The 25,242-nt window shown below is 52.5% G+C and overlaps 1 protein-coding gene across 3 annotated transcripts in view; it reads right to left on the bottom strand.

Annotated features, from left to right (window-relative positions):
- Positions 1-258: 258 nt before the first annotated feature.
- ARHGAP39 (Rho GTPase activating protein 39) overlaps positions 259-25,242 on the bottom strand; it is a 118,701-nt gene continuing 93,717 nt past the window's right edge. For 2 of the 3 annotated variants that reach the window (XM_061344268.1, XM_061344269.1), the window contains 8 exons: positions 19,810-21,217; positions 13,755-14,316; positions 11,205-11,297; positions 8,054-8,127; positions 4,024-4,223; positions 2,631-2,722; positions 2,360-2,529; positions 259-511 (listed from right to left, as the gene is read on the bottom strand). In XM_061344268.1, the coding sequence (XP_061200252.1) occupies positions 317-511; positions 2,360-2,529; positions 2,631-2,722; positions 4,024-4,223; positions 8,054-8,127; positions 11,205-11,297; positions 13,755-14,316; positions 19,810-21,217 (2,794 nt within the window). In that variant the 3' untranslated portion in view covers positions 259-316. The remainder of the gene's footprint in view (positions 512-2,359; positions 2,530-2,630; positions 2,723-4,023; positions 4,224-8,053; positions 8,128-11,204; positions 11,298-13,754; positions 14,317-19,809; positions 21,218-25,242) is intronic. The other variant, XM_061344270.1, reaches the window with a different exon arrangement.

Below are 25,242 nucleotides of genomic sequence, written 5' to 3'. Positions count from 1 at the left end.
GGTGACCCCACCATGGCCAATCCATTGGTGACCCCACCATGGCCAACCCTTGGTGACCCCACCATGGCCAATCCATTGGTGACCACACCATGGCCATCCCCTTGGTGACCCCACCATGGCCAATCCATTGGTGACCCCACCATGGCCAACCATTGGTGACCCCACCATGGCCAACCCCTCCGTCTGGTCACGCTGTGACCAGTGCCATGGTGAGGATGGGGCTTGGTTGATCCCATGTCTCACTGCAGAGGGGCCCATCCTCTGGTGGGGTCCATGTGGGGTGGGAGGTGGGGGGGGCCACCTGGGGTGGCGGGTGCTATAGGACGCCCTCCATGAAGCTGGTGTCGAGGTGCTGGATGAGCACCCGGATGAAGGACATCTCCTTGCGCGTGTTCTCGAAGATGATCCGGGGGTCGTCCGATTGGCAGCGCAGGCAGTTGGGGGCCATCACCATGGCCAGGTTATTGACGTCCATCTTGGTGACCGCCACGTTGCCCGGCTGCACAAACACCTATGGGGCAGGATGGGGAGGTTGTGTGGAGCTGATGGGACTTGGGGTGAGATGGGGGCATCGCCACATGGAACGCGTTGGGTTGGAAGGGAGGTTGAGGATGATCCAGTTCTAAGCCCCCACCATGGGCAAGGGAACCTCTGGACATGGGCAGGCTCCTCTATGGGTGTTTTGGAGCTCTGGAGGAGGTGATGGAGATGTGGAAGGGTCTGAAGCCACCTCTAAAGAGGGGACCTGGGGATGGCCAGGACCATGGGACCTCAGATCTGGACCCCATTCATGGGGTCATGGAATGGTTTGGGTTGAAGGGACCTTAAAGCTCCTCCAGTTCAAACCCTTGCCATGAACACGGACACCATCCACTGGAGCAGGGGGCTGCTCCATGGTGGCCTCCATGGGCTGTCAGCATCCATTCGCCACCACTGGTGTCCAGACATCCTATGCTCTCCACCCCATCATCCCCAGTATCTTTGGGTACCAGAGGTCGCCTCCACCTGACTGCAGGACCCTGCCCTGGCCCTGGTTTGAACCCTAACACTAACCTAACCCTAACCCTAACCCTAACCCTAACATTAAGCCTAAGAGTAAACCTAGACACAAGCCTAACCCTAACCCTAAGCCTAAACCTCATCCTAACCCTAACCCTAACCCTGATGCAACCCTAACCCTCACCCTCACCCTAAGCTTAACCCAACCCTAACCCTAACCCAAACCCTAACCTAACCTAACCCTAACCCTAACCCAACCCTAACCCTAACCCTAACCCTAACCCTAACCCTAACCCTAACCCTAACCCTAACCCTAACCCTAACCCTAACCCTCACCCTCATGATGTCGATACAGGTCCCACTTCTCCACCACCTTCCACGTCCTTCAAGTGGACAAAACCCCAGTCCTTGGCTTGGTGGCACCTCCAAAGGTGCTGTGGGGGAACCAGAGCCCATGGGCATCACTGATGGAGATCCCATGGATGTTCCATGGGTGTCACCAATGGAGATCCCATGGATGTCCCATGGGCATCACCGATGGAGATCCCATGGATGCCCCATGGGCATCACTGATGGAGATCCCATGGATGCCCCATGGGCATCACTGATGGAGATCCCATGGATGTCCTATGGGCATCACCGATGGCGATCCCATGGATGTCCCATGGGCATCACGGATGGAGATCCCATGGGCATGCATCACTGATGGAGATCCCATGGATGTCCCATGGGCATCACGGATGGAGATCCCATGGGCATGCATCACTGATGGAGATCCCATGGATGTCCCATGGGCATCACGGATGGAGATCCCATGGGCATCACTGATGGAGATCCCATGGATGTCCCATGGGCATCACTGATGGAGATCCCATGGATGTCCCATGGGCATCACTGATGGAGATCCCATGGATGTCCCATGGGCGTCACTGATGGAGATCCCATGGATGTCCTATGGGCATCACCGATGGCGATCCCATGGGCATCACTGATGGAGATCCCATGGATGTCCCATGGGCATCACGGATGGAGATCCCATGGGCATCACTGATGGAGATCCCATGGATGTCCCATGGGCGTCACCGATGGAGATCCCATGGATGTCCTATGGGCATCACCGATGGAGATCCCATGGATGTCCTATGGGCATCACCGATGGAGATCCCATGGATGTCCCATGGGCATCACCGATGGAGATCCTGCCCCCAACCTTCATTCATCACGGCCCTTCATGGGGACACCTTCAACCGGAGCAGCCTGCTCCAACGGGGCCTTGAGCACTGCCAGCCATGGGGCAGCCCCATACCATGGAGCACCCCCCAAGAGCCATGGGGAGCCCCACGGCGGGTGCCGGCCGTACCTGTAGGAAGCGGATGAGGTAGCACAGCACCATCTTGTTGATCCTGGGCAGGGAGTGGACCACGGCGATGGCCGCCTCGGGGTTCTCGTAGTGGGTGATGCACTGCTCATAGAACTCATGGGGGATGAGCGGCTCCTCCAGCTCCCGGTACCAGAGCTTCAGCAGGGAGGCTGCACCGGGAGGGGGGACATGGGGAGATGTGAGCCCTGCTATGGGGTGGGGGCTCTGCACCTCCCCACTCTCATCCAGCACCCCCCCAACTAGGTCCTACCGGGAACGTGGGGGTCCTCCAAGCCCGTTGGGATCTTCCATTGGTCCACCTGGAGCTTGAGCGCGTTGACCTCATCGATGTCACCGGGGACCCTGAACGGGGAAGAGATGTGGGTGTCAAGCAAGAGATGGGGCCCCACCTGCCTCAGACCCACCGTGGGTCCCTCATGTGGGGCCCAAGAGCTGGAGGTGTTTTGGGACCTGGGTTTTGCCCATGGGGAGGAGGAATCCTGCTGTGAGGTTGGCATGGAAACCCCAAGACCTGAGCTTGGCTTTGGTGGACACCAAAGGATGGGCACGACCCTGACGTGGAGAAACCCCCAATGGTCTTGGAGCAAGGATAGGTTGAGCTGCTCAAGGAGGTGAAGGGCCCCTATGGGGATGTGGGGCGCAGGTTGTCTGCCCCATAAGGAGGTGACCTGTTATGGGCTTCCCCCATAAGATGACCATCCTGGGGGTCTCCAGCAACCATACATGAATGGGGATGTGGGGAATGATGTGGCTGCCCCATAGGATGACTTATTATGGGCTTCCCCCATGAGAAGGTCACCATGCTGAGGTTCTCCACCAGCCATAGATGGATGGCAATGTGGGGAACAGGTTGGTTGCCCCATAAGATGGACTTGTTATGGGCTCCCCCCATCAGAAGGTCACCATGCTGGGGGTCACCTGCAGCCATAGGTGAATAGGAACATGGGGAACAGGCTGGATGCCCCATAAGGAGGTGACCTGTGATGGGCTTCCTGAAGGTCACCATGCTGGGGGGCTCCAGCAACCACAGGTGAATGGGGATGTGGGGAATGATGTGGCTGCCCCATAGGATGCCTTGTTATGGGCTCCCCCCATCAGAAGGTCACCATACTGGGGGTCCCCTGCATCCATGGGTGAATGGGGATGTGGGGAATGATGTGGCTGCCCTATAGAATGACTTGTTATGGGCTCCCCCCATTAAAAGGTCACCATGCTGGGGGTCTCCTGCAGCCATGGGTGAATGGGGATGTGGGGCATGATGGGGCTGCCCCATAGGATGACTTGTTATGGGCTCCCCCCATTAAAAGGTCACCATGCTGGGGGTCTCCTGCAGCCATGGGTGAATGGGGATGTGGGGAATGATGGGGCTGCCCCATAGGATGCCTTGTTATGGGCTTCCCCCATCAGAAGGTCACCAAGCTGGGGGTCCCCTGCAGCCATGGGTGAATGGGGATGTGGGGCATGATGTGGCTGCCCCATAGGATGCCTTGTTATGGGCTTCCCCATGAGCAGGTCACCAAGCTGGCGGTCTCCTGCAGCTGTAGATGAATGGGGATGAGAAACACGTCAGCTGCCCCATAGGATGACCCATTATGGGCTGCCCCCATGCAATGGTGAGCCCCGGCCGGCACCGGTGCCTCTACCTGAAGATGCCCTCGGTCTGGTCACCATTGAGGGCCAGGACCTCCTCGGAGAGGCGCGTCTGCACCCAGGGCAGCTGCCGCTCCGGGTACTTCTCCTTCTGCATGGCGATGATGTCCTGCAGGGAGCTGCCGAACATGGAGGGGTTGAAGACGGCGTTCTTGGCGTGGCGAATCTCCTCGATGTTGGGCTTCTTCAGGCCCTGCAAGGGGACAATGGGGGCGTCACCAAGGAGCCAGGGGATGGGATGGAGTCCCCAGGGCTGGGCTGGGGAACGTGGGTCCCCATGGTCCTGAGCTCGCTGTGGGATGGGGACAGGGCATGGGGCCATGGTGAGGTCCCACCAAGCCGGGCAAGGTGTCCAATGCCCAGCGGCTCAGAGCTGAAAGGCAGGCACCGGGCTGGTGCCTTCAGCCATTGTCTGGATTGGAAAGTGAAGCGGGCCACAGGAGAAGCAGGTGTGGTGGGATGCAGAGATGGATGCAGTGGGTGGAGGCAGAAGAGATGGATGCAATGGATGTGGGCATGGTGGGATGCAGAAGAGATGGATGCAATGGATGTGGAGATGGCGGGATGCAGAAGAGATGGATGCGATGGATGTGGACAGGGTGGGATGCAGAAGAGATGGATGCAATGGATGTGGACATGGCGGGATGCAGAAGAGATGGATGCGATGGATGTGGACAGGGTGGGATGCAGAAGAGATGGATGCAATGGATGTGGACACGATGGGATGCAGAAGAGATGGATGTGATGGATGTGGGCATGGTGAGATGCAGAAGAGACGGAGGCAGTGGATGTAGACATGGTGGGATGCAGAAGAGATGGATGTGATGGATGTGGGCATGGTGGGATGCGGAAGAGATGGGTGTGATGGATGTGGACATGGTGAGATGCAGAAGAGATGGATGCAATGGATGTGGGCATGGTGGGATGCAGAAGAGATGGATGTGATGGATGTGGGCATGGTGGGATGCAGAAGAGATGGAAGTGATGGATGTGGACATGGTGGGATGCAGAAGAGATGGATGTGATGGATGTGGACATGGTGAGATGCAGAAGAGATGGATGCAATGGATGTGGATATGGTGGGATGCAGAAGAGATGGATGTGATGGATGTGGGCATGGTGAGATGCAGAAGAGACGGAGGCAGTGGATGTAGACATGGTGGGATGCAGAAGAGATGGATGTGATGGATGTGGGCATGGTGGGATGCGGAAGAGATGGATGTGATGGATGTGGGCATGGTGAGATGCAGAAGAGACGGAGGCAGTGGATGTAGACATGGTGGGATGCAGAAGAGATGGATGTGATGGATGTGGGCATGGTGGGATGCGGAAGAGATGGATGTGATGGATGTGGACATGGTGGGATGCAGAAGAGATGGATGCAATGGATGTGGGCATGGCGGGATGCAGAAGAGATGGATGCGATGGATGTGGACATGGTGGGATGCAGAAGAGATGGATGCGATGGATGTGGACATGGTGGGATGCAGAAGAGATGTATGCAATGGACGTGGGCATGGTGGGATGCAGAAGAGACGGAGGCAGTGGATGTAGACATGGTGGGATGCAGAAGAGATGGATGTGATGGATGTGGGCATGGTGGGATGCGGAAGAGATGGATGTGATGGATGTGGACATGGTGGGATGCAGAAGAGATGGATGCAATGGATGTGGGCATGGCGGGATGCAGAAGAGATGGATGCGATGGATGTGGACAGGGTGGGATGCAGAAGAGATGGATGCGATGGATGTGGACATGGTGGGATGCAGAAGAGATGGATGCAATGGATGTGGACAGGGTGGGATGCAGAAGAGATGGATGCAATGGATGTGGGCATGGTGGGATGCAGAAGAGATGGATGCGATGGATGTGGACAGGGTGGGATGCAGAAGAGATGGATGCAATGGACGTGGGCATGGTGGGATGCAGAAGAGATGGATGCAATGGATGTGGACATGGTGGGATGCAGAAGAGATGGATGCAATGGATGTGGGCATGGTGGGATGCAGAAGAGATGGATGCAATGGACGTGGGCATGGTGGGATGCAGAAGAGATGGATGCGATGGATGTGGACATGGTGGGATGCAGAAGAGATGGATGCAATGGATGTGGACATGGTGGGATGCAGAAGAGATGGATGCGATGGATGTGGGCATGGTGGGATGCAGAAGAGATGGATGCAATGGATGTGGGCATGGTGGGATGCAGAAGAGATGGATGCAATGGATGTGGACATGGTGGGATGCAGAAGAGATGGATGCGATGGATGTGGACATGGTGGGATGCAGAAGAGATGGATGCGATGGATGTGGACATGGTGGGATGCAGAAGAGATGGATGCAATGGATGTGGACATGGTGGGATGCAGAAGAGATGGATGCAATGGATGTGGACATGGTGGGATGCAGAAGAGATGGATGCAATGGATGTGGGCATGGTGGGATGCAGAAGAGATGGATGCGATGGATGTGGACATGGTGGGATGCAGAAGAGATGGATGCGATGGATGTGGACATGGTGGGATGCAGAAGAGATGGATGCAATGGATGTGGACATGGTGGGATGCAGAAGAGATGGATGCGATGGATGTGGACATGGTGGGATGCAGAAGAGATGGATGTGATGGATGTGGACATGGTGGGATGCAGAAGAGATGGATGCAATGGATGTGGACATGGTGGGATGCAGAAGAGATGGATGCAATGGATGTGGACATGGTGGGATGCAGAAGAGATGGATGCGATGGATGTGGACATGGTGGGATGCAGAAGAGATGGATGCGATGGATGTGGACATGGTGGGATGCAGAAGAGATGGATGCAATGGATGTGGACATGGTGGGATGCAGAAGAGATGGATGCGATGGATGTGGACATGGTGGGATGCAGAAGAGATGGATGTGATGGATGTGGGCATGGTGGGATGCAGAAGAGATGGATGCAATGGATGTGGACATGGTGGGATGCAGAAGAGATGGATGCGATGGATGTGGACATGGTGGGATGCAGAAGAGATGGATGTGATGGATGTGGACATGGTGGGACGCAGAAGAGATGGATGGGATGGATGTGGACATAGTGGGATGCTGATGGGATGAACACAGAAGCCATGTGTTTGGTGGGATTCACAAGGGGAGATGGATGGAGCAGGCAGGTGTGTGATGGGATGGAGAGAGGCAGATGCAATGTATGTGGACAGGGTGGGATGCAGACGGGATGGACACAGCAGCCATGTGCATGGTGGGATGTGGAAGAGGAGGTGGATGGAGATGTGTGTGGTGGGATGGAAAGGGATGGATGTGTTTGGGGTGGGATGCAGAGGAGATGGACGCAGTTCCCCATCAGCTGCATCTGCCCAAGCATCTCCTCTCCAGACAGAGCCACCAAGAGAAGCCATCGGAGCTTGGGCTTCACCTCCAGGTCCTCCACCCCTGTCTTTGCCTCCAAAGCTCAGCAGGACACATCCACCACCGAGCCCACAGTGATCCCAATGGATGCCACATCCCCTCCCTCCACCAGGCCTTGTCTGGGCAGATGTCACCATGAGGACCGAGGTGGGATCCCACCATCCCTTCTCCATCCCCATCAAACGAGGATGGGGAAACTGAGGCTGATGGGACCAGGAGGAGAACCCCAAGCTCTAAATTCATCCCTATTTAGGGTCTATTCTAAAGGACTCAAGCACTGCCCTGATGGCAGCGATGGGCCATGGGGATGGCCCTGATTGGTGAGGTCCATGGTGACCTGGGAGCTGCTGGAGCATCCTCTCAATCCTCAGCTCCCAGGATCATCTCCTCAATCCCTATTCGATCCCTTGGTCTATGGAAGGACCTGGGAGACCCCAAGGAGAACCCCAGATGTTCCTCAGAGAAGATGCACTGATGGGTGAACCACGCTGGAGGTACCCCAGGTCCAGCACCGGCTGCTGCATCATTCCCATTGCTCTCCAGCTTCATCCCTCCTCCTCCTCCTCCCCAAACCCCACCAGTGGTCCCAATGGGGGGCCAGCAGTTGGGTGATACCTTCTTGGCGCCCGTCAGAGCTGCCTTCTGCAGCTTGTTGTAGCAGTACTTGGCATAAGTGCTTATTGCCACCCCTGCAAGAGAGAAGAGAGAGGTTGAGGCGTCACCTCCAGGTCATGGAGGCCCATGGTGGGGGGGCTTGGGGAGGTGACACCCATCCCAGCTCCAGGATGGTGCCAGCGTCCCCATGGGATGTGGGGCAGATCCATCCCTGTCCCCATCACTGCTCCTCAAGGGGAGGGGGGGGGTGAGGAGGATGAGGGGTCCCCAAAACTCAACCTGCTCCCCAAGAACCTCGTGTCCTTGTACCCACCAACCATGGAGACCCCTCAGCTCCATCCCCATCCCCACTCACTGTGGTGGCCTCAGCTGGGATACTGGGGTTTCCAGGGATGAATTTGCCACCCCTTCTCCTCCTGATGCCACTGCTTCCACCCTCATCCCCCTCCACACCACCCATCCCCTCCTCATGATGCCCTTCAACAACCCTCAACCCTTGGAGCATCCCAATGGGCTCGTCCCAATGTAAGATGCTCCTGCAGCCCATAGCCAAGAGCCCTGGGGACCTGGTGGTACCTTCTGGAAGAAGGATGGGCCAGGAGCTTAAAACGTGCTCTTCCTACTAAATATTGGTGCAAAAGAGGGGGAAAAGGGCTCCTGGTGGTTGGCAGCTCCTGGTGGCCCCTGATGGTGCTTTTTGGTTAAAACCAGACTTGGGATCATCCCTTTTCCCTCCATCCCCAGTGCTGTTGTCTTCAAAGGGTTCCTCCTATGGGTTTTTGGAACTGCAAATGCCCTTGAGGAGATGATGGAGATGTGGGGGGATCTGAAGCCACCCCAAAAAGAGGGAGCCTGGGGGATGTCCAGGACCTGGTGACTACAAATCTGGTGCCCATTCATGGAAACATGGAATGGTTTGGGTTGGAAGGGACCATCTAGGTCCACCACCATTCCATGAGCATGGACATCTTCCACCGAACCAGGCTGCTGCTCCATTATTGAACCTCATGAGGTCCACACAGGTCCCTCAGGTGGGTCAACCCCATCACTAGGCTTGGTGGCATCTCCAAAGGTGCTGAGGGTGCACTAGACCCCACCATCTACCCCATTGATGGAGATACTGAACACAACCTTAATTCATGGTGGCCATTAAAGCTGTTTCTCAGGTGCCTCCACCCACAGGTTCCAGGTCCCACCACTGGTGTGGCTCCAGGTTGAGGCCCCTCATCCTGCACCAGGAACCTTTTGGTGTCACCTGGATGCTGAGTGTTCACCAACATCCTGATCTGGAGACCTGGAATCCCCCCAGAGCCCAGAGGGATGCCAGATCACCCCCACCAGTGATGACTTTGGCACCAGGGGTGGTGGTACCCATCCATGATCATCCATCCATCCATCCATCCATCCATCCATCCATCCATTCACCCACCCACCCATCCATCATCCATCCATTCATCCATTCATCATCCATCCATCCATCCATCCATCCATTCACCCACCCACCCATCCATCCATCATCCATCCATCCATCCATCCATCATCCATCCATCATCCATCCATCCATCCATCCATCCATCCATCATCCATCCATCCATCATCCATCCATCCATCCATCCATTCACCCACCCACCCATCCATCCATCATCCATCCATCCATCCATCCATCATCCATCCATCATCCATCCATCCATCCATCCATCCATCCATCCATCCATCATCCATCCATCCATCATCCACCCATCCATCCATCCATCCATCCATCCATTCACCCACCCACCCATCCATCCATCCATCCATCATCCATCCATCCATCCATCCATCCATCCATCATCCATCCATTATCCATCCATCCATCCATCCATCCATCCATCCATCCATCCATCCATCCATCACTGAGTAAACCCGACAACACCTTCTATGTGTCTCTAGTTAGTGAAGTCCCTACTTTCCCCTCTTGTTAATTACTTATTAATTATCAGTTATTAATTAGTTATTAATTGCTACTACATTAATAATATTACATATGAATTATGTTCTATCTACCCATATAGATTTATCTATAAAATTATTTAATACAAACCTGTAATTCATATTAGTGATATTAATTATGCTAATTTGTCTACATACTATTATATATAACATTATATAAAACCAAAATATTATGTATTATTTAATTACTCCTGTTTCTAATATCCTATCCTACATTAGATATACTAATAAAATATGATAAAACTGTGTTTATAAAAATATTATGTAGGGTGTTTGATATATATCTGGCATTTTTTATCATCCTCTATATTAAATGATTATACTTATATTTTGTAGCAAAAATGGGGGTATTCATATAAAATCTGATCTTGTATATTAAATTAATAGCATTATATATAAAAGTATGTGGTTTTATATAACATTACGTAGAAAGTATAAGTATGCTGTTACACAAAATATTACATGTCATATTATATATTAATGCATAATGCTGTATATACCATATATTCATGTACATTATATATCATATATAGACAAGTACATTATGATATATGATATATAATATTAAGTATAATGATGTAATATTTTACATGTTATCATATGTTCATTATATCATATATATACTGACATACACGATAGAGAATATTAAATATATATAACATTATGGCATAATATATAATATGGAGTATATAATTTATAATACATGACATATACGATTTATAGTATGCTATACCTAGTATATAATATATACTATAGACTGCATACTATAATATATAATACATACCATATATAATAGATACTATAGATAACAATAATATATATGATCGATATGATGCAATATTATATATCCATATATAACATTATCTATAATGTTATACAGAACATATATATAATGTATATATATAATGTTCTAAACTTGATATATAATATTATACACTTAATACACAACATCATCTATAATATGAAAACACAAATGACAGTATCTAATCTACCCCAATATATCTCTATAGCAGATAGCTATTTATGAACTCCATTATCAGTCCCTGCATCTCCATCTCTGTATCTCCTCTCCATCCATGCCCCAAGGGCTCCAGCTCCATCCAGCCCCCTATGAGCACATCCCCGTGTCACCGGGGTGCCAGCGCCGCGGGGCCGTCCCTACCCTCGAGCTCCTCGAGCTGGGGCTTGGGTTTCTTTCTCAATTTGGGCTTCTTCTTATTGGTCCTTTCCAGGAGGTCGTTTATGTGCCGGGTCACTGGGAAACGGGGATCGGGGAGGGATGGAATGCGACAGGATGGGAACAGAACAGAAATGGGAACAGAAATGAGACTGGGACTGAAACACGTGCAAATAAAGAACAACAATGATCAAAACGATGGGAATGGGGGGAAGTGAAAACATAAAAACCCAATGGAGATAAATGCAAATTACATGAAGAGGAAATCTAAATAAAACAGACATCAAAGGATAAAAAGCAAAAATGAAAATACACAAAAATGTGAAAAAATCAGAATACAAAGAAAAGAAAATGAAAGTAAAACTAAAATAATAGAAATAAAAGCAAAAAGAATGAAAGTAAACAAAACCCGTAAAGATTAAAACCGAAATAAAATGGAAATAAAGGAAAATGAAAGTGAAAACTAAATAAATATAAAAGAAGAAAAATACAAAGTGAAAATAAAAAATCTAAAAATAAAGAACAGAAAATAGAATAAACATAGAAATAAAAATTAAAAAGTAATAAAACATGGAATAAAAAAAATATAAAGAAAAAGAAAAACTAAATAAAAATAGAAATAAATGAAAAGAAAAAGAAAATCAAAATGGAAAGGAAAATGCAATAAAACCTAGAAGTAAAAATGAAAAATAAATGAGCAACAAAAAAGAAAAATGAAAATGAAAATGGAAGTGAAATAAAAAAATTAAAATGAAAATCAGAATAAAAGCAAAAATGAAAATAAAAGGTAATTAAAACCAAAATAATACTGCGATAACAAGGAAACCTGAAATGAAAAAATGAATATAAATAAATAGAAAGGTATTTCTCTTTTTATTAATTTAAATAAAAATTGAAATATTGAAGTAGAATGAAAATAAATGGTAATGAAAATTAAAAAAAGACACAAATGCAAAACGTGAAATCAACTGAAACTAAAATTAGAAATGAAACAGCAACAGCACGACGAGGAACTGAACCACGAGCAAAATCCCAAATGCAGATGGCACAAACACCAGGACAACGAACCGAACCTGACCATAAATGAGGATCCCAAAGGAAATGAACCATGGGGCAGGCAGCAGCTCCCAGTGCCGACATTCCGAACCCGACACCACAGCCATGGACTCCCTTTGACACCTCTGCTGCGGGGGGACATGGGCAGCCCCAGGCCTCCCAACCTTGGTGGTACCAACCCATCCTGTCCCACCACCCCTGGGGCTTCCTCAGCCACCCCACAGCTCCCCCCATGGACACCGTGGTTGGGTTCCTCTCCTCTCCTCTCCTCCCCAAGCTGGGCAGATCCACCCCGGCTCCACCTGATGTTGGTGTCCTCCAGATGTTCCTGCCTGGTCTCTAGGGAGCCAAAGGGCACCAGGAAGCATCCAGGCTCCATTTCCCAATGGCCCATTCATGGACCTCCTGGACTCGCTCCTCACCTTCTTATCCATGGACCTCCTGGACCTCCTCCTCATGTTCTCATCCATGGACCTCCTGGACCTCCTCCTCACGTCCTTATCCATGGACCTCCTGGTCTTCCTCCTCACCTCCTCATCCACGGACATCCTGGACCTCCTCCTCACCTCCTCATCCATGAACATCCTGGACCTCCTCCTCATCCATGGACCTCCTGGTCCTCCTCATCCATGGACCTCCACCTCACCTCATCCATGGACCTCCTCCTCACCTCCTCATCCATGGACCTCTGGGTCCTCCTCATCCATGGACCTCCTGGACCTCCACCTCACCTCCTCATCCATGGACCTCCTGGACCTCCTCATCCATGGATCTCCTGGACCTCCTCCTCACCTCCTCATCCATGGACCTCCTGGTCCTCCTCATCCATGGACCTCCTCCTCACCTCCTCCTCCATGGACCTCCTGGACCTAAACCTGTGCCTCACCCACGGGACGTGGTGATGCCCAACTTCCATCCATGCTCCTGCCAGACCAGACCCCATCACCCATGAAACAGCACCAGTAATGAAGGAGCAGCAATGGCCAAGCCCAGGACTAGAGAGGGGCCACCAATTTGAGGTCAAATAGCCCAAATCAATGTCTCTTCTATCTACCATGACCAAAACCCATCTTGAGAGCTGGGAATCAAGCTGGATACCCTTCCACCATGGGGTGATTTTTGGTCCAAAGCTACTCTAGAAGCCACAAGAAGCCACAAGAGATGGAGATGAAGGTGAAATCATCACTCATGGAATGGTTTGGGTTAGAAGGGACCTCTGAAACTCTCGCTTGTGGCCACCTCCAGAGGAGGTGACACTGAACCTGCAGCAAAGGTGTCAAAGCTCATTTCGTGTTGGGTCTCACGCTGGATTTCCATGTGCTGAGGTGGTGAAGGCCCCACCAGGTTCACTGCACCTCCAGCAGGGATGCAGATGAGTTCCTCACCCATCTTCCAACCAGAAAAGTCGTGAAGGCAAAAAAAGGAACAAATGGGTTGTAAGATGAGCAGAGGCCACCAGGGCGGTGGTTTCCCCCTTACCTTTGGTGTCATTCACTGGATCCATGTGCCTGTAGATATATCCTTCTAGGTAGGAATGGAATTTGGGAGTGGGTGGGAAAAAGGCCAAACAAATGGCCATGAGCTCCCAGCCCCGGGCCAGGCTCTCGTATCGGAAGTTCTCGGTGGTCTGCCTGCACAGTTGGATGTAGAGCTCATCTCTCAGCCCCTGCATGCTCCAACCCTTGGTGGCGATCTCCAAAGCCACGTTGAGCTGGTCCGTCTTGGCCCGTCGGTCCCCCATGTACATCTGAATCAGTTTAAATATCTCACAAGCTTCCTTCTTGACGTTGCGGTCGTTGGTCATGATCATGGGTTTCTTGATGGACTCGCTGCTCCAGGCCAGCATGTTGGCGATGGACACCTTCCTCCGGAAGAGCCCTTGGGTGTGCTTGTTGAAGTGCTTGGAGGCCCAGTTCTCAATGTCCGTCTCCGAGGAGGGTTTCCGTAGGTTGAAGGTGGGGAAGACGCAGCTGGCGCTGGGCATCATGTTCCTGGTCTGCCTGCTGCTCTCGAACTGCGCGCAGGCACCCAGGTCCTCTGACTAGGAGACAACAGCCAGAGAAGTCCGTGTTACTGATGGCATTGGTTGTACTGCCAAACCGACCAACCCAGCAAGCGACCAACAAAACGACTGACCAACCAACCCACCCAACAACCCATCCATCCATCCATCCATCCATCCATCCATCCTCCATCCATCCATCCATCCATCCATCCATCCATCATCCATCCATCCATCCAAACATCATCCATCCATCCATCCATCCATTCATCCATCCAACCATCCATCATTCATTCATACATCCATTATCCATCCGTCCATCCATCCATCCAACCATCATGCATGCATCCATCCATCCATCGATCATCCATCCATCCATCCATCTAACCAACCATCATCCATCCATCCATCCAACCATCATCCATCCATCTATCCAACCATCCATCATCCATCCATCCATCATCCATCCATCCATCCATCCAACCATCATGCATGCATCCATCCATCCATCCATCCATCCATCCATCCATCATCCAACCATCCATCATCCATTCATCCATCCATCCATCCATCCATCATTCATCCATCCATCCATCCATCCATCATCCATCCATCCATCCATCATCCATCCATCCATCATCCATCCATCCATCCATCCATCCATCATCCATCCATCTATCCACTCATCCATCCTTCATCCATCCATCCATCATCCATCCATCCATCCATCCATCATCCATCCATCCATCATCCATCCATCCACCAAACCATCAAAGCAAGCAAGCAACCACTCAACCATCCAACAAACCACCCACTCATCCACCCACCCAACCACCAACCCACCAACCAACCAAGCAAGCAACTATCCATCCATGCACCCATCCATCAAGCCAACCATCAAAGCAACCAGTCACCCAAGGATCTCCTCAATGGTCAGTGGTGCCACTGACCAAGACCCCTGTGATGGGTCTCAGGAGGAAGGGGATCAATGGGCACAACTGAAGCCACTCAAGATGTTCTGAGCCCCTTCTCACCTGGCACCACGGTCACTCGGGCTTTGCAGTCATGGACAGACAGAGCTGGGGGCTATTGATGTGGAGGAAGCAAAGAGCAAGTGGCTTCATGCTCCACCAGCCCTTCAGGCGCACCAGGTAGGGGACACCCCTGTAATGAGCCTCCCAAAGTCACCTTCAAGCAGAGCTCTCCATCGCTCACATCCCCAGGAGGAGGCTGGTGGCTCCTCAAGCCATGAGGAACATGGATGTTGGTGCTTTGCATCCCATGTGCAGAGGGACACAAGCTGGACCTAACCCTGTCTGAAGAGCACCCAGCAGGAAGGACCTCTGCAGAGCAAAGGGCACCCCTGGAGACCAGTGTCCTACTGGAACCAGCCCAGCCCATGGGTATCACCCCAGGAGGAAGAGGGACCCCCAAGCAGCTGATGACCATGGAGAAAGGCAAACAAAGGACACTCGAGATGGGCTGGTCCCTGCTCCTGCAGCCAACCAACATGGTGGATTCATGATCTGTTAGCCCCTGGGCCAGCAGCTCCTGGGCTTGGTGGCCCTGGAGCCGTTCCCGTGGTAGGGAAGGACATGCCACAGCGAAGGTGACACTGTTGTCCCCACCGTGAGTGGGAGACCACGCTGGTGGCTTCAAGCAGGGCCCATGCACAAGGTGACCACAGCAGTGCCAGGCCTTGAGGTTGGGCTTTAGATGAGGAACAGAAGAAGAAAAGCAGGAGGTAGAACCAGGGTGGGAAGAGCCAGGGCCATGGGGAGGTGGCAAGTTCAACAGAGGACAATGAAGCCACCTGAAGAGCCATCAGAGCTGCTGCTGCTTCAAACACTCCAAGGTCCTGGCCTCAACAGCTCATCCCTTCTCAGTGTTGAGGTCTCCTCTACCCATGGACATCTCTCAGCTCCCATCTTGCACCATGGTGGCAACAGCAGGGACTTGGCCATGGGGACATGGGAGCTTCCCCCCCTTGAGGACCCATCCCTGCTGCTCCTATGAAGGCCACATCACCCAAAAGGTCCTTGTGTGTCCTCCAACCTGCTGCTCAGCTCAAGGCACTTCTGGGTGGAAGGAGAGGCAGCGTTTGCCCTCAGGCTTTGCTGCTGCCATGGCTCTTCCAAAACATGGTCCATGAGCTGGGCCACCACCACCATGGAGAAGCACAGGACCACATTGACTGAGGACATCAGCCAAGTCCTCACCAGGGGATGGTGTGGTCAGGACACAGGCACCAGAATGGGATGGATCTTCTGCTGTTGGAGCTGATCTAAAGCGAAGTCCAGCTCTAATCAGCACGGTCCTAAATGAACTTGGAAGCTTGGGCCTCCAACAAGGAGATGAAGGTGTCAAGGGCAGCTGGCCATGACCTCCATGCCCATCCCATGGGGTCGGGATCCCTCCTTTCAGCTCAGGGATTAGGAGAACTCAAGCGTGGTGGTGGGGAAGGTCCTGGTGCCTGGTGGCACATGGATGGGGTTGGGTGACACTGGGCATGTCCCTGTCACTTGCAGTGCCCCATCATCGCCTGCGTGCTCCCCTTCCTCTGCCAGGTCTCTGTATCTCCCCACATCATCCCCAGTGCTGTTCTGCTCCAGTTTTCATCTGTTTCTGGCCCATCTTGGTGGCATGGATGTTGTGACAGGCCCCAACACACAGCTCCCTGCCTGGGCTGCTCTGGGGCCACCACAGGAGGCTTCCACTTCTTTGAGGGACCACGGTACTAAGGACCAACTCTGAGGAACCACCTTGCCAAAGAGCAACTTCTAGGGACCAGCTTGCCAAGGACCAACCTCTGTGAAGAACCAGGTTACTAAGGACCAACTTTATTGAGGGACCAAGTTAGCAAGGACCAACTCTGTGGGACCATCTTGCCAAGGACCAACTTCTTTGAGGGACCAGATTACTAAGGACCAACTTTGAGGGACCAGCCCGTTAAAGACCAACCTCGAGGGACCCACTGGCCAAGAACCAACTTCTTTGCAGGACCAGCTTGCTAAGGACAACTTTGAGGAACTAGTTTCCTACAGACCAACTTCATTGAGGGACCAAGTTACCAAGGACCAACTTTGAGGGACCAGCTTGCCAAGAACCAACTTCTTTGAGGGACCAAGTTAGTAAGGACGAACTTTGAGGAACCAGCTTGCCAAGGACCAACTTCTTTGAGGGACCAGATTACTAAGGACCAACTTTGAGGGACCAGCCCGTTAAAGACCAACTTTGAGGGACCCATTGGCCAAGAACCAACTTCTCTGAAGGACCAGCTTGCTAAGGACAACTTTGAGGAACCAGCTTCCTACAGACCAACTTAATTGAGGGACCAAGTTACCAAGGACCAACTTTGAGGGACCAGCTTGCCAAGAACCAACTTCTTTGAGGGACCAAGTTACCAAGGACCAACTCTGTGGGACCATCTTGCCAAGGACCAACTTCTTTGAGGGACCAGATTACTAAGGACCAACTTTGAGGGACCAGCCTGTTAAAGACCAACCTCAAGGGACCCACTGGCCAAGAACCAACTTCTTTGAAGGACCAGCTTGCTAAGGAGAACTTTGAGGAACCAGCTTCCTACAGACCAACTTCTTTGAGGGACCAAGTTACCAAGGACCAACTTTGAGGGACCAGCTTGCCAAGAACCAACTTCATTGAAGGATCAAGTTACCAAGGACCAACTCTGTGGGACCAGCTTGCCAAGGACCAACTTCTTTGAGGGACCAAGTTACTAAGGACCAACTTTGAGGGACCACCTTGCCAAGAACCAACTTCTTTGAGGGACCAAGTTACTAAGGACCAACTTTGAGGGACCAGCCTGTTAAAGACCAACTTTGAGGGACCCACTGGCCAAGAACCAACTTCTTTGAAGGACCAGCTTGCTAAGGAGAACTTTGAGGAACCAGCTTCCTACAGACCAACTTCATTGAAGGACCAACTTTGAGGGACCACCTTGCCAAGAACCAACTTCATTGAAGGATCAAGTTACCAAGGACCAACTCTGTGGGACCAGCTTGCCAAGGACCAACTTCTTTGAGGGACCAAGTTACTAAGGACCAACTTTGAGGGACCACCTTGCCAAGAACCAACTTCTTTGAGGGACCAAGTTACTAAGGACCAACTTTGAGGGACCAGCCTGTTAAAGACCAACTTTGAGGGACCCACTGGCCAAGAACCAACTTCTTTGAAGGACCAGCTTGCTAAGGAGAACTTTGAGGAACCAGCTTCCTACAGACCAACTTCATTGAAGGACCAACTTTGAGGGACCACCTTGCCAAGAACCAACTTCATTGAAGGATCAAGTTACCAAGGACCAACTCTGTGGGACCAGCTTGCCAAGGACCAACTTCTTTGAGGGACCAAGTTACTAAGGACCAACTTTGAGGGATCACCTTGCCAAGAACCTAATTCTTTGAGGGACCAAGTTACTAAGGACCAACTTTGAGGGACCAGCCTGTTAAAGACCAACTTTGAGGGACCCATTGGCCAAGAACCAACTTCTTTGCAGGACCAGCTTGCTAAGGACAACTTTGAGGTACCAGCTTCCTACAGACCAACTTCATTGAAGGACCAACTTTGAGGGACCACCTTGCCAAGAACCAACTTCTTTGAGGGATCAGCTTTCTAAGGACCAACTCTGAAGGTCCAGCTTGATAAGGACCAGTTTCTATGAGAAATCCAATCTGGCAGCCAGGCTGGCAGTGCCATCAATCCCAATGTACCATGGAGGAGACCAAGGTGGGACCTCCATGGGGTTGCTGCCATGATCAGATGGGACAACCTGCACCAGGGTGATGAAGCTCCTCAATTACTTTGAGTCCCTACTGGGAAAACCTCCTGGAAACTTGCAGTTACTGGTGGGTCTGGTGATGGGTTCAACCACCACTGGCATGGCTGGAGATGCAGTGGTGGGTCGGTGGGTCAGTGGGTCAGGATCCCAAATCAGAAGTGGTGCTGCCTGTTCCTGCTCAACGTGAAAGCCAAGGGGCAGTGGTGCTGCTCCAGCGCCTCAAACCACTGTGGTTGGGCACAACCTGAGGAGCCAAGACCCATTTCTAGCAGAGGACCTCTCTGAAGACGGAAGCAGGTAGAGAGAGCAGAAAGGAGCTGATGTTCTCAATGCCATGGCCATCGCCAGTGGGTCTGCAGAAGGGACATCCCTACTTATGGGTCTCCTCCAGTTGGATAGGGACCAGAGGTGGCATTTTGGGTGTCCCCAGAATCCAGAGCTCTTGGAGGATGCTCTGGATGAGCCACCATGGGGTTGGTAAAGGAAGTAGGCACCGTTACCATCCAATGGTGCTGTGCCATGGAACACGAGATGAGTAACTACAAAGCACATGAGCCACGTGTGGGTCCCAGCTCACCCAGCAATGGGTGCTTCCAGCTCCCTTGGGAGCCGGATGAGTGCTTGGGTCCCTGACTATGGGAGGAGAAGCAGCTCCTGAGGAACCCAAGGAGATGCCACACAAGGGTTGGTGGCACGGGGCCCACCATGAACGCTGAGGATGTCCCCAAGGACATTACCTGAGATGGATGCAGGTAGGGCTCGGGTGAAGCCAGGTTGGTCTGCACGGAGACGCTCTTCTCCAGCAGGATCTGGGGGAAGCCCAGCTTCTCAAAGGTGTTCCTCTTCCAGTGCTTGTTCTCCTGCTGCGCCAAGGCCTCGTCCTCGCTGAAGGCTCTCACCACCGGACCCGGCATGGGCAGAGGGAGGGCTCCATCACTCTCATAGCCAGAACCATCCTTCTGGGAGTCCCAACTGCTCCGTTGCTTCATGTGGTAATGGGCTTGTTGGGCTTCCCAAGCCAGGCGGGCCTGTGCCAGGAAGGGCTCTGGGAAGCCTCGTGCCACCTCGGCCTCCACTGCCTTGGTCTCGGTGCGGTTCAATGGTGACCTGTTGGGCCCGGGGGTGGCTCGTTCCTCAGCCAGCATCTGCTCCCCCAGCACATCCCTGTCCCCTGATCCATCCGTGGAGGAGGTGTTGGGATCATGGGATAGGGAAGGCTTTCGGCTCTTCCTCTTCCTGGTGGAGGGCGAGTAACCGGTGGAGGACATGGTGTCCTGTTGGCTGGACCATGACATGGAGTCCTCACCCTGTGCTACCTGGCCACTGGTTGGGCCAGGGCAGAACTCAGGTCCTTCCATGCTGCTGTAGTCACCTGATTTGATCTCCAAACGTTGGTCCCTGACCAAGCAAGGGCTGTGCTGCAACGAGTAGGAGCCACCGATGGGGTTGGGGGAGTATTTGTGCCTCAACCCCGTCTTCATCTTGGGGCTGGAGCCCGATTGCTCCACGTAGACCAATTGCCTGACGTACTCCTTGCCAGCAGGGCTGTACTCCAAGCTCATGAACCGGTCGGGACACTTCTGTTTGGTGAGCACCAACTGCTGGTAGGGCGAGTTGGAGCCTTGCTTGGGCGACTGAAGGAAGGGGTGAGGTTTCCTGATGGGCGACTTCTGCGGCGAGCCGGCTTTGTAGCTCCCACTGGCTTCGTACTGCATGTCCACGGGGGGCTCGTCGTAGATGGGGGCTTGGTATTCCATGGGGGGCTCCTCGTAGAGAGGGGGCTCGTAGGCGTAGCGGGGGGAGGAAGGTTGAGACTCACTGGAGTGCTTGCGGTGCTGGGCTTGGAGCGGGGAGCAGAAGGAGTCCCCTCGGCCCAGCAGTGGGGAGCAGCTCCCCACGTGCTCGGCCCTCTTCAGGAAGGGCGACTGCTTCCTCTCGGGGAAGAAGACGGAGCTGTCGGCGTCGGGGGTGAAGGTCTGCAGGTTGGGGGACTGTTGGCCGCCGGACGGGCGCCGCGAGCGGGTCCCCGCTGGGTTCTCGGGGCCGAAGCCGTTGCCTTGGTGCATGAGGAAGCTGGGCTCGCGGTCCGTCACCTTGATCAGCATCCGCTCCTTGGTGCCGGCGTTCCATCGCAAGGAGGATGTCCTGGGGGGAGAAACTGCAGTGAATGAAGGTCCGCAAGTGATAGACACCATCGTACTGATGCCCTGGGACACCTCAAGAGCCAAAGGATGGACGTGCCCAAGCACCCAAGACTCTACCATCAGGAGAAGCACACAACAATGGTGGAATGAAGGTCCACAGGTGATAGACACCATCGTACTGATGCCCTGGGACACCTCAAGAGCCAAAGGGTGGACGTGCCCAAGCACCCAAGACTCTACCATCAGGAGAAGAACACAACCATGGTGGAATGAAGGTCCACAGGTGATAGACACCATCGTACTGATGCCCTGGGACACCTCAAGAGCCAAAGGATGGACGTACCCAAGCACCCAAGACTCTACCATCAGGAGAAGAACACAACCATGGTGGAATGAAGGTCCACAGGTGATAGACACCATCGTACTGATGCCCTGGGACACCTCAAGAGCCAAAGGGTGGACGTGCCCAAGCACCCAAGACTCTTCCATCAGAAGAGCACAACCATGGTGGAATGAAGGTCCACAAGTGACAGACACCATCGTACATGCCCTGAGACCCCTAAGACCCAAAGGATGGACATGTCCAAGTATGCCAAGACTCTTCCATCAGGTGAAGAGCACATCCACGCTGGAATGAAGGTCCCTCGCCCATAGGTGATAGGCACCATTTTACTACTGCCCTAGGACTACCCAAACCCCAGAAGATGGACATGCCAAAGCACTCCAAGACTTCTCCATCAGGTGAAGAGCACATCCATGATGGAATAAAGGTCCACAAGTGATAGACACCACTATACTGCTGCCCTGGGACACCCAAAACCCAAAGGTTGGACATGTCCAAGTATGCCAAGACTCTTCCATCAGGTGAAGAGCACATCCACGCTGGAATGAAGGCCCTCTAGCCCATAGGTGATAGGCACCATTATACTACTGCCCTAGGACTACTGAAACCCCAGAAGATGGACATGCCAAAGCACTCCAAGACTTCTCCATCAGGTGAAGAGCACATCCATGATAGAATGAAGGTCCATAAGTGGAGACACCACTGTACTGCTGCCCTGAAACACCTCAAAAGCCAAAGGATGGACATGTCCAAGTATGCCAAGACTCTTCCATCTGATGAACAACGTGTCCATGATGGCATGAAGGTCCCTTGTGTCCACAGGTAATAGACACTGATATACTGCTACCCTAGGACAAATCAAGACCCAAAAGATGAACATGCCCAAGCACCCCAAGACTCTTCCATAAGGTGAAGAGTATGTCCATGATGGACTGAAGGTCCCTCATGGCCATAGGTGATAGACACCATCATACTGTTGCCTAGGAACAACCCAAAACCTAGAGGATGGGCCTGCCCAGGCACCCAAAGACTCTTCCATCAGGAGAAGAGCATGTCCATGGTGGAGTGAAGGTCCACAAGTGATAGACACCATTGTACTGCTGCTCTGGGACAACCTAAGACCTAAAGGATGGACTTGCTGAGGCACCCAAAGACTCTTCCATCAGGAGAAGAGCATGTCCATGATGGACTGAAGGTCCCTCATGCCCCTAGGTGATAGACACCATCAGACTACTGCTCTGGGACAACCCAAATACCTGAGGATGGACATGGCAAAGCACCCCAAGACTCTCATAAGGTGAAGAGCATGTCCATGATGGAATGAAGGTCCACAGGTGATAGACACCACTGTACTGCTGCCCTGGGACACCCAAACCCCAAAGGATGGACCTGCTGAGGCACCCAAAGACTCTTCCATCAGGTGAGCAGCATGTTGGTGATGGGGACCATGGCATTGCCACCATCCCAAATGCAGTGGCACCAGCTTCCATAGACCTTAACACCCCCAGGGTACACAGAGGATGCACAGGCTGGAAAGCCAAACCCCATACAGCCATGACACCCCTTGGAGAACATCTCTGGGTGACAACCCCAAACTGATCCTCTGCTCATGTCTTGGAGCTCTTGGAGCCAAACGGTAATGGAGGAGCGACCATGGCCACATACTGGGGACAAGTGTTGGGTCAAACATAGGTTTGGGGCTGTCTCATGGATGCTTGGGTGCTCAGTCCTTGCTGGGAGTGGGGATAGACCCCACCATGGTCCCCATCTTGGACCAGCCTCTTGCTGGGATCTTCCATCCCAAGGTGAGAAGGAGAAGTCACCTATACACAGCCCATCTCTCCCATCTATCCTTGCTTTCCATTCCACGCAGCACCCAGGGTTAACCCAGCTCAACCCCTCCATCCACTTCCCTGCCTGGATTAACATCACCCCTGGTTCCAGGATCCCAGGATCCTTGGAGCTGGATCCCAACATGGTTTAGAAGGAAGCTGGAAGACTTTGCATGGAGGGAGTCCATGGTGGGGGGACAGGGCAGGAGGTGAACCTCAACCTGTGGTTTGGCTCCTATGGGGATGCCAAACAGCTCAAGGGGAGCTTGAAAACCGAACCCTGACCTTCACAGGGGTGTCATGGAATCATGGAATGGTTTGGGTTGGAAAGGACCTTAAAGCTCATCTGCTCAATCCATGTTTCAAGTCCTTGGGAGATGCCACCCGGGCCGGGCACACTTGGGAGGAAGAGCGGAGGTGGTTTTATGGAGGGATCAGAGATGCTTTGCTGCAGAGCTTGGTGTTCTCACCCAGTCCCTGCTGGCACAGAAGGTACCAGTGGCACCATCTGCTCTCCCAGTTCATTCCTCTCTCATTCCCAGTTATGTTTCCGCACCAACTCATCCTTTCTGCCCTTCAGACAACGGGGGGTGAATCCGAATACCAGGTTCTGCCCCCAGAGAGGCTCAGATAAATGTCTCTCTGCATGAGGCTCCACCACCTCATTGCCCACGCCTTTATCCTTGCTCCAGGGGATGTAAAGAACAATTCCTTCCTTCCTTCCCTTTCCAGAGCAGCCTTTGAGCTCCTGAGGACCTGAGCCTCCTCCCAGCTCCTTGTTGTTGAAGACCTGCATGAGTTTGGGTCCCTCCACACTGGTTGATGGATCTCAACCGGTCACTTGAGCCCTTCCAGACCAAGACTCCATCTACAACGGTAGGAGCATGTCCTCGATGGACCAAAGTACCAGGGCAAGGTGATGAGGAAAGCCTTGCTAGGTCAGGACCACCAAGAAACACTTGGATTCACCTCCCAGGGTCAACAGGCTAAAATGATGAGTGAGGGGACAACATAGACCTGTTATGGACAGCACCAAGGACCAATTTCATCTCCCTCAATTAATGGGCTCATTTCCCACCAACGCCGAGGTGCTGAGTCCAGATGAGAAGGGATTATGAACCCACCAGCACTGGATCACCTTGGCCATCAACCGAGGTCTCTCCCTTCATCCCACCACAAAGGACACTCATTTCTTCTCACCACGGTTCCTACCTGTGGTAACTGCAGCCCGGCCAGCACATCCTCAGCACCTTCCCTCCGGATCACATCCCCAGCTAGGACCACGGCTGAGAAGCCACCAGGACGGATGGGGACTTGTATCAGGGAGCTGAGGCGCTGGTACAGGGTGCCCAGAGAAGCTGTGGGTGCCCCATCCCTGGCAGTGCTCAAGGCCAGGTTGGACACAGGGGCTTGGAGCACCCTGCTCTAGTGGAAGGGGTCCCTGCCCGTGGCAGGGGTTGGAGCTGGAGAAGCTTTAAGGTCCCTTCAGCACAACCCATTCCATGACTTTATGGATGGAGAAGGCTTTTGCAGCCACGACATTGTCTTAGAATCACAGAGTCATAGAATAGCTAGGGTTGGAAAGGACCTTCAGAGCATCCACTTCCAACCCTCTGCCATGGGCAGGGACACCTCACACTAAACCATCTCACCCAAGGCTCTGTCCAACCTGGCCTTGAACACTGCCAGGGATGGAGCATTCACAACCTCCCTGGGCAACCCATTCCAGTGCCTCAGCACCCTCACAGGAAAGAATTTCCTCCTTATATCCAATCTAAACTTCCCCTGTTTCAGTTTGAACCCATTACCCCTTGTCCTATCACTACAGTCCCTAATGAAGAGTCCCTCCCC

Source organism: Neopsephotus bourkii, unplaced genomic scaffold, assembly GCF_033783945.1.
Source record: "Neopsephotus bourkii isolate Nb327-2 ecotype Australia unplaced genomic scaffold, CSIRO-AGI_Nbou_v1 NB_198, whole genome shotgun sequence".
NCBI lineage: Eukaryota > Metazoa > Chordata > Aves > Psittaciformes > Psittacidae > Neopsephotus > Neopsephotus bourkii.
The sequence above is the reverse complement of the archived record's forward strand: the minus strand, read 5'-3'. Positions and strand labels throughout refer to the sequence as shown.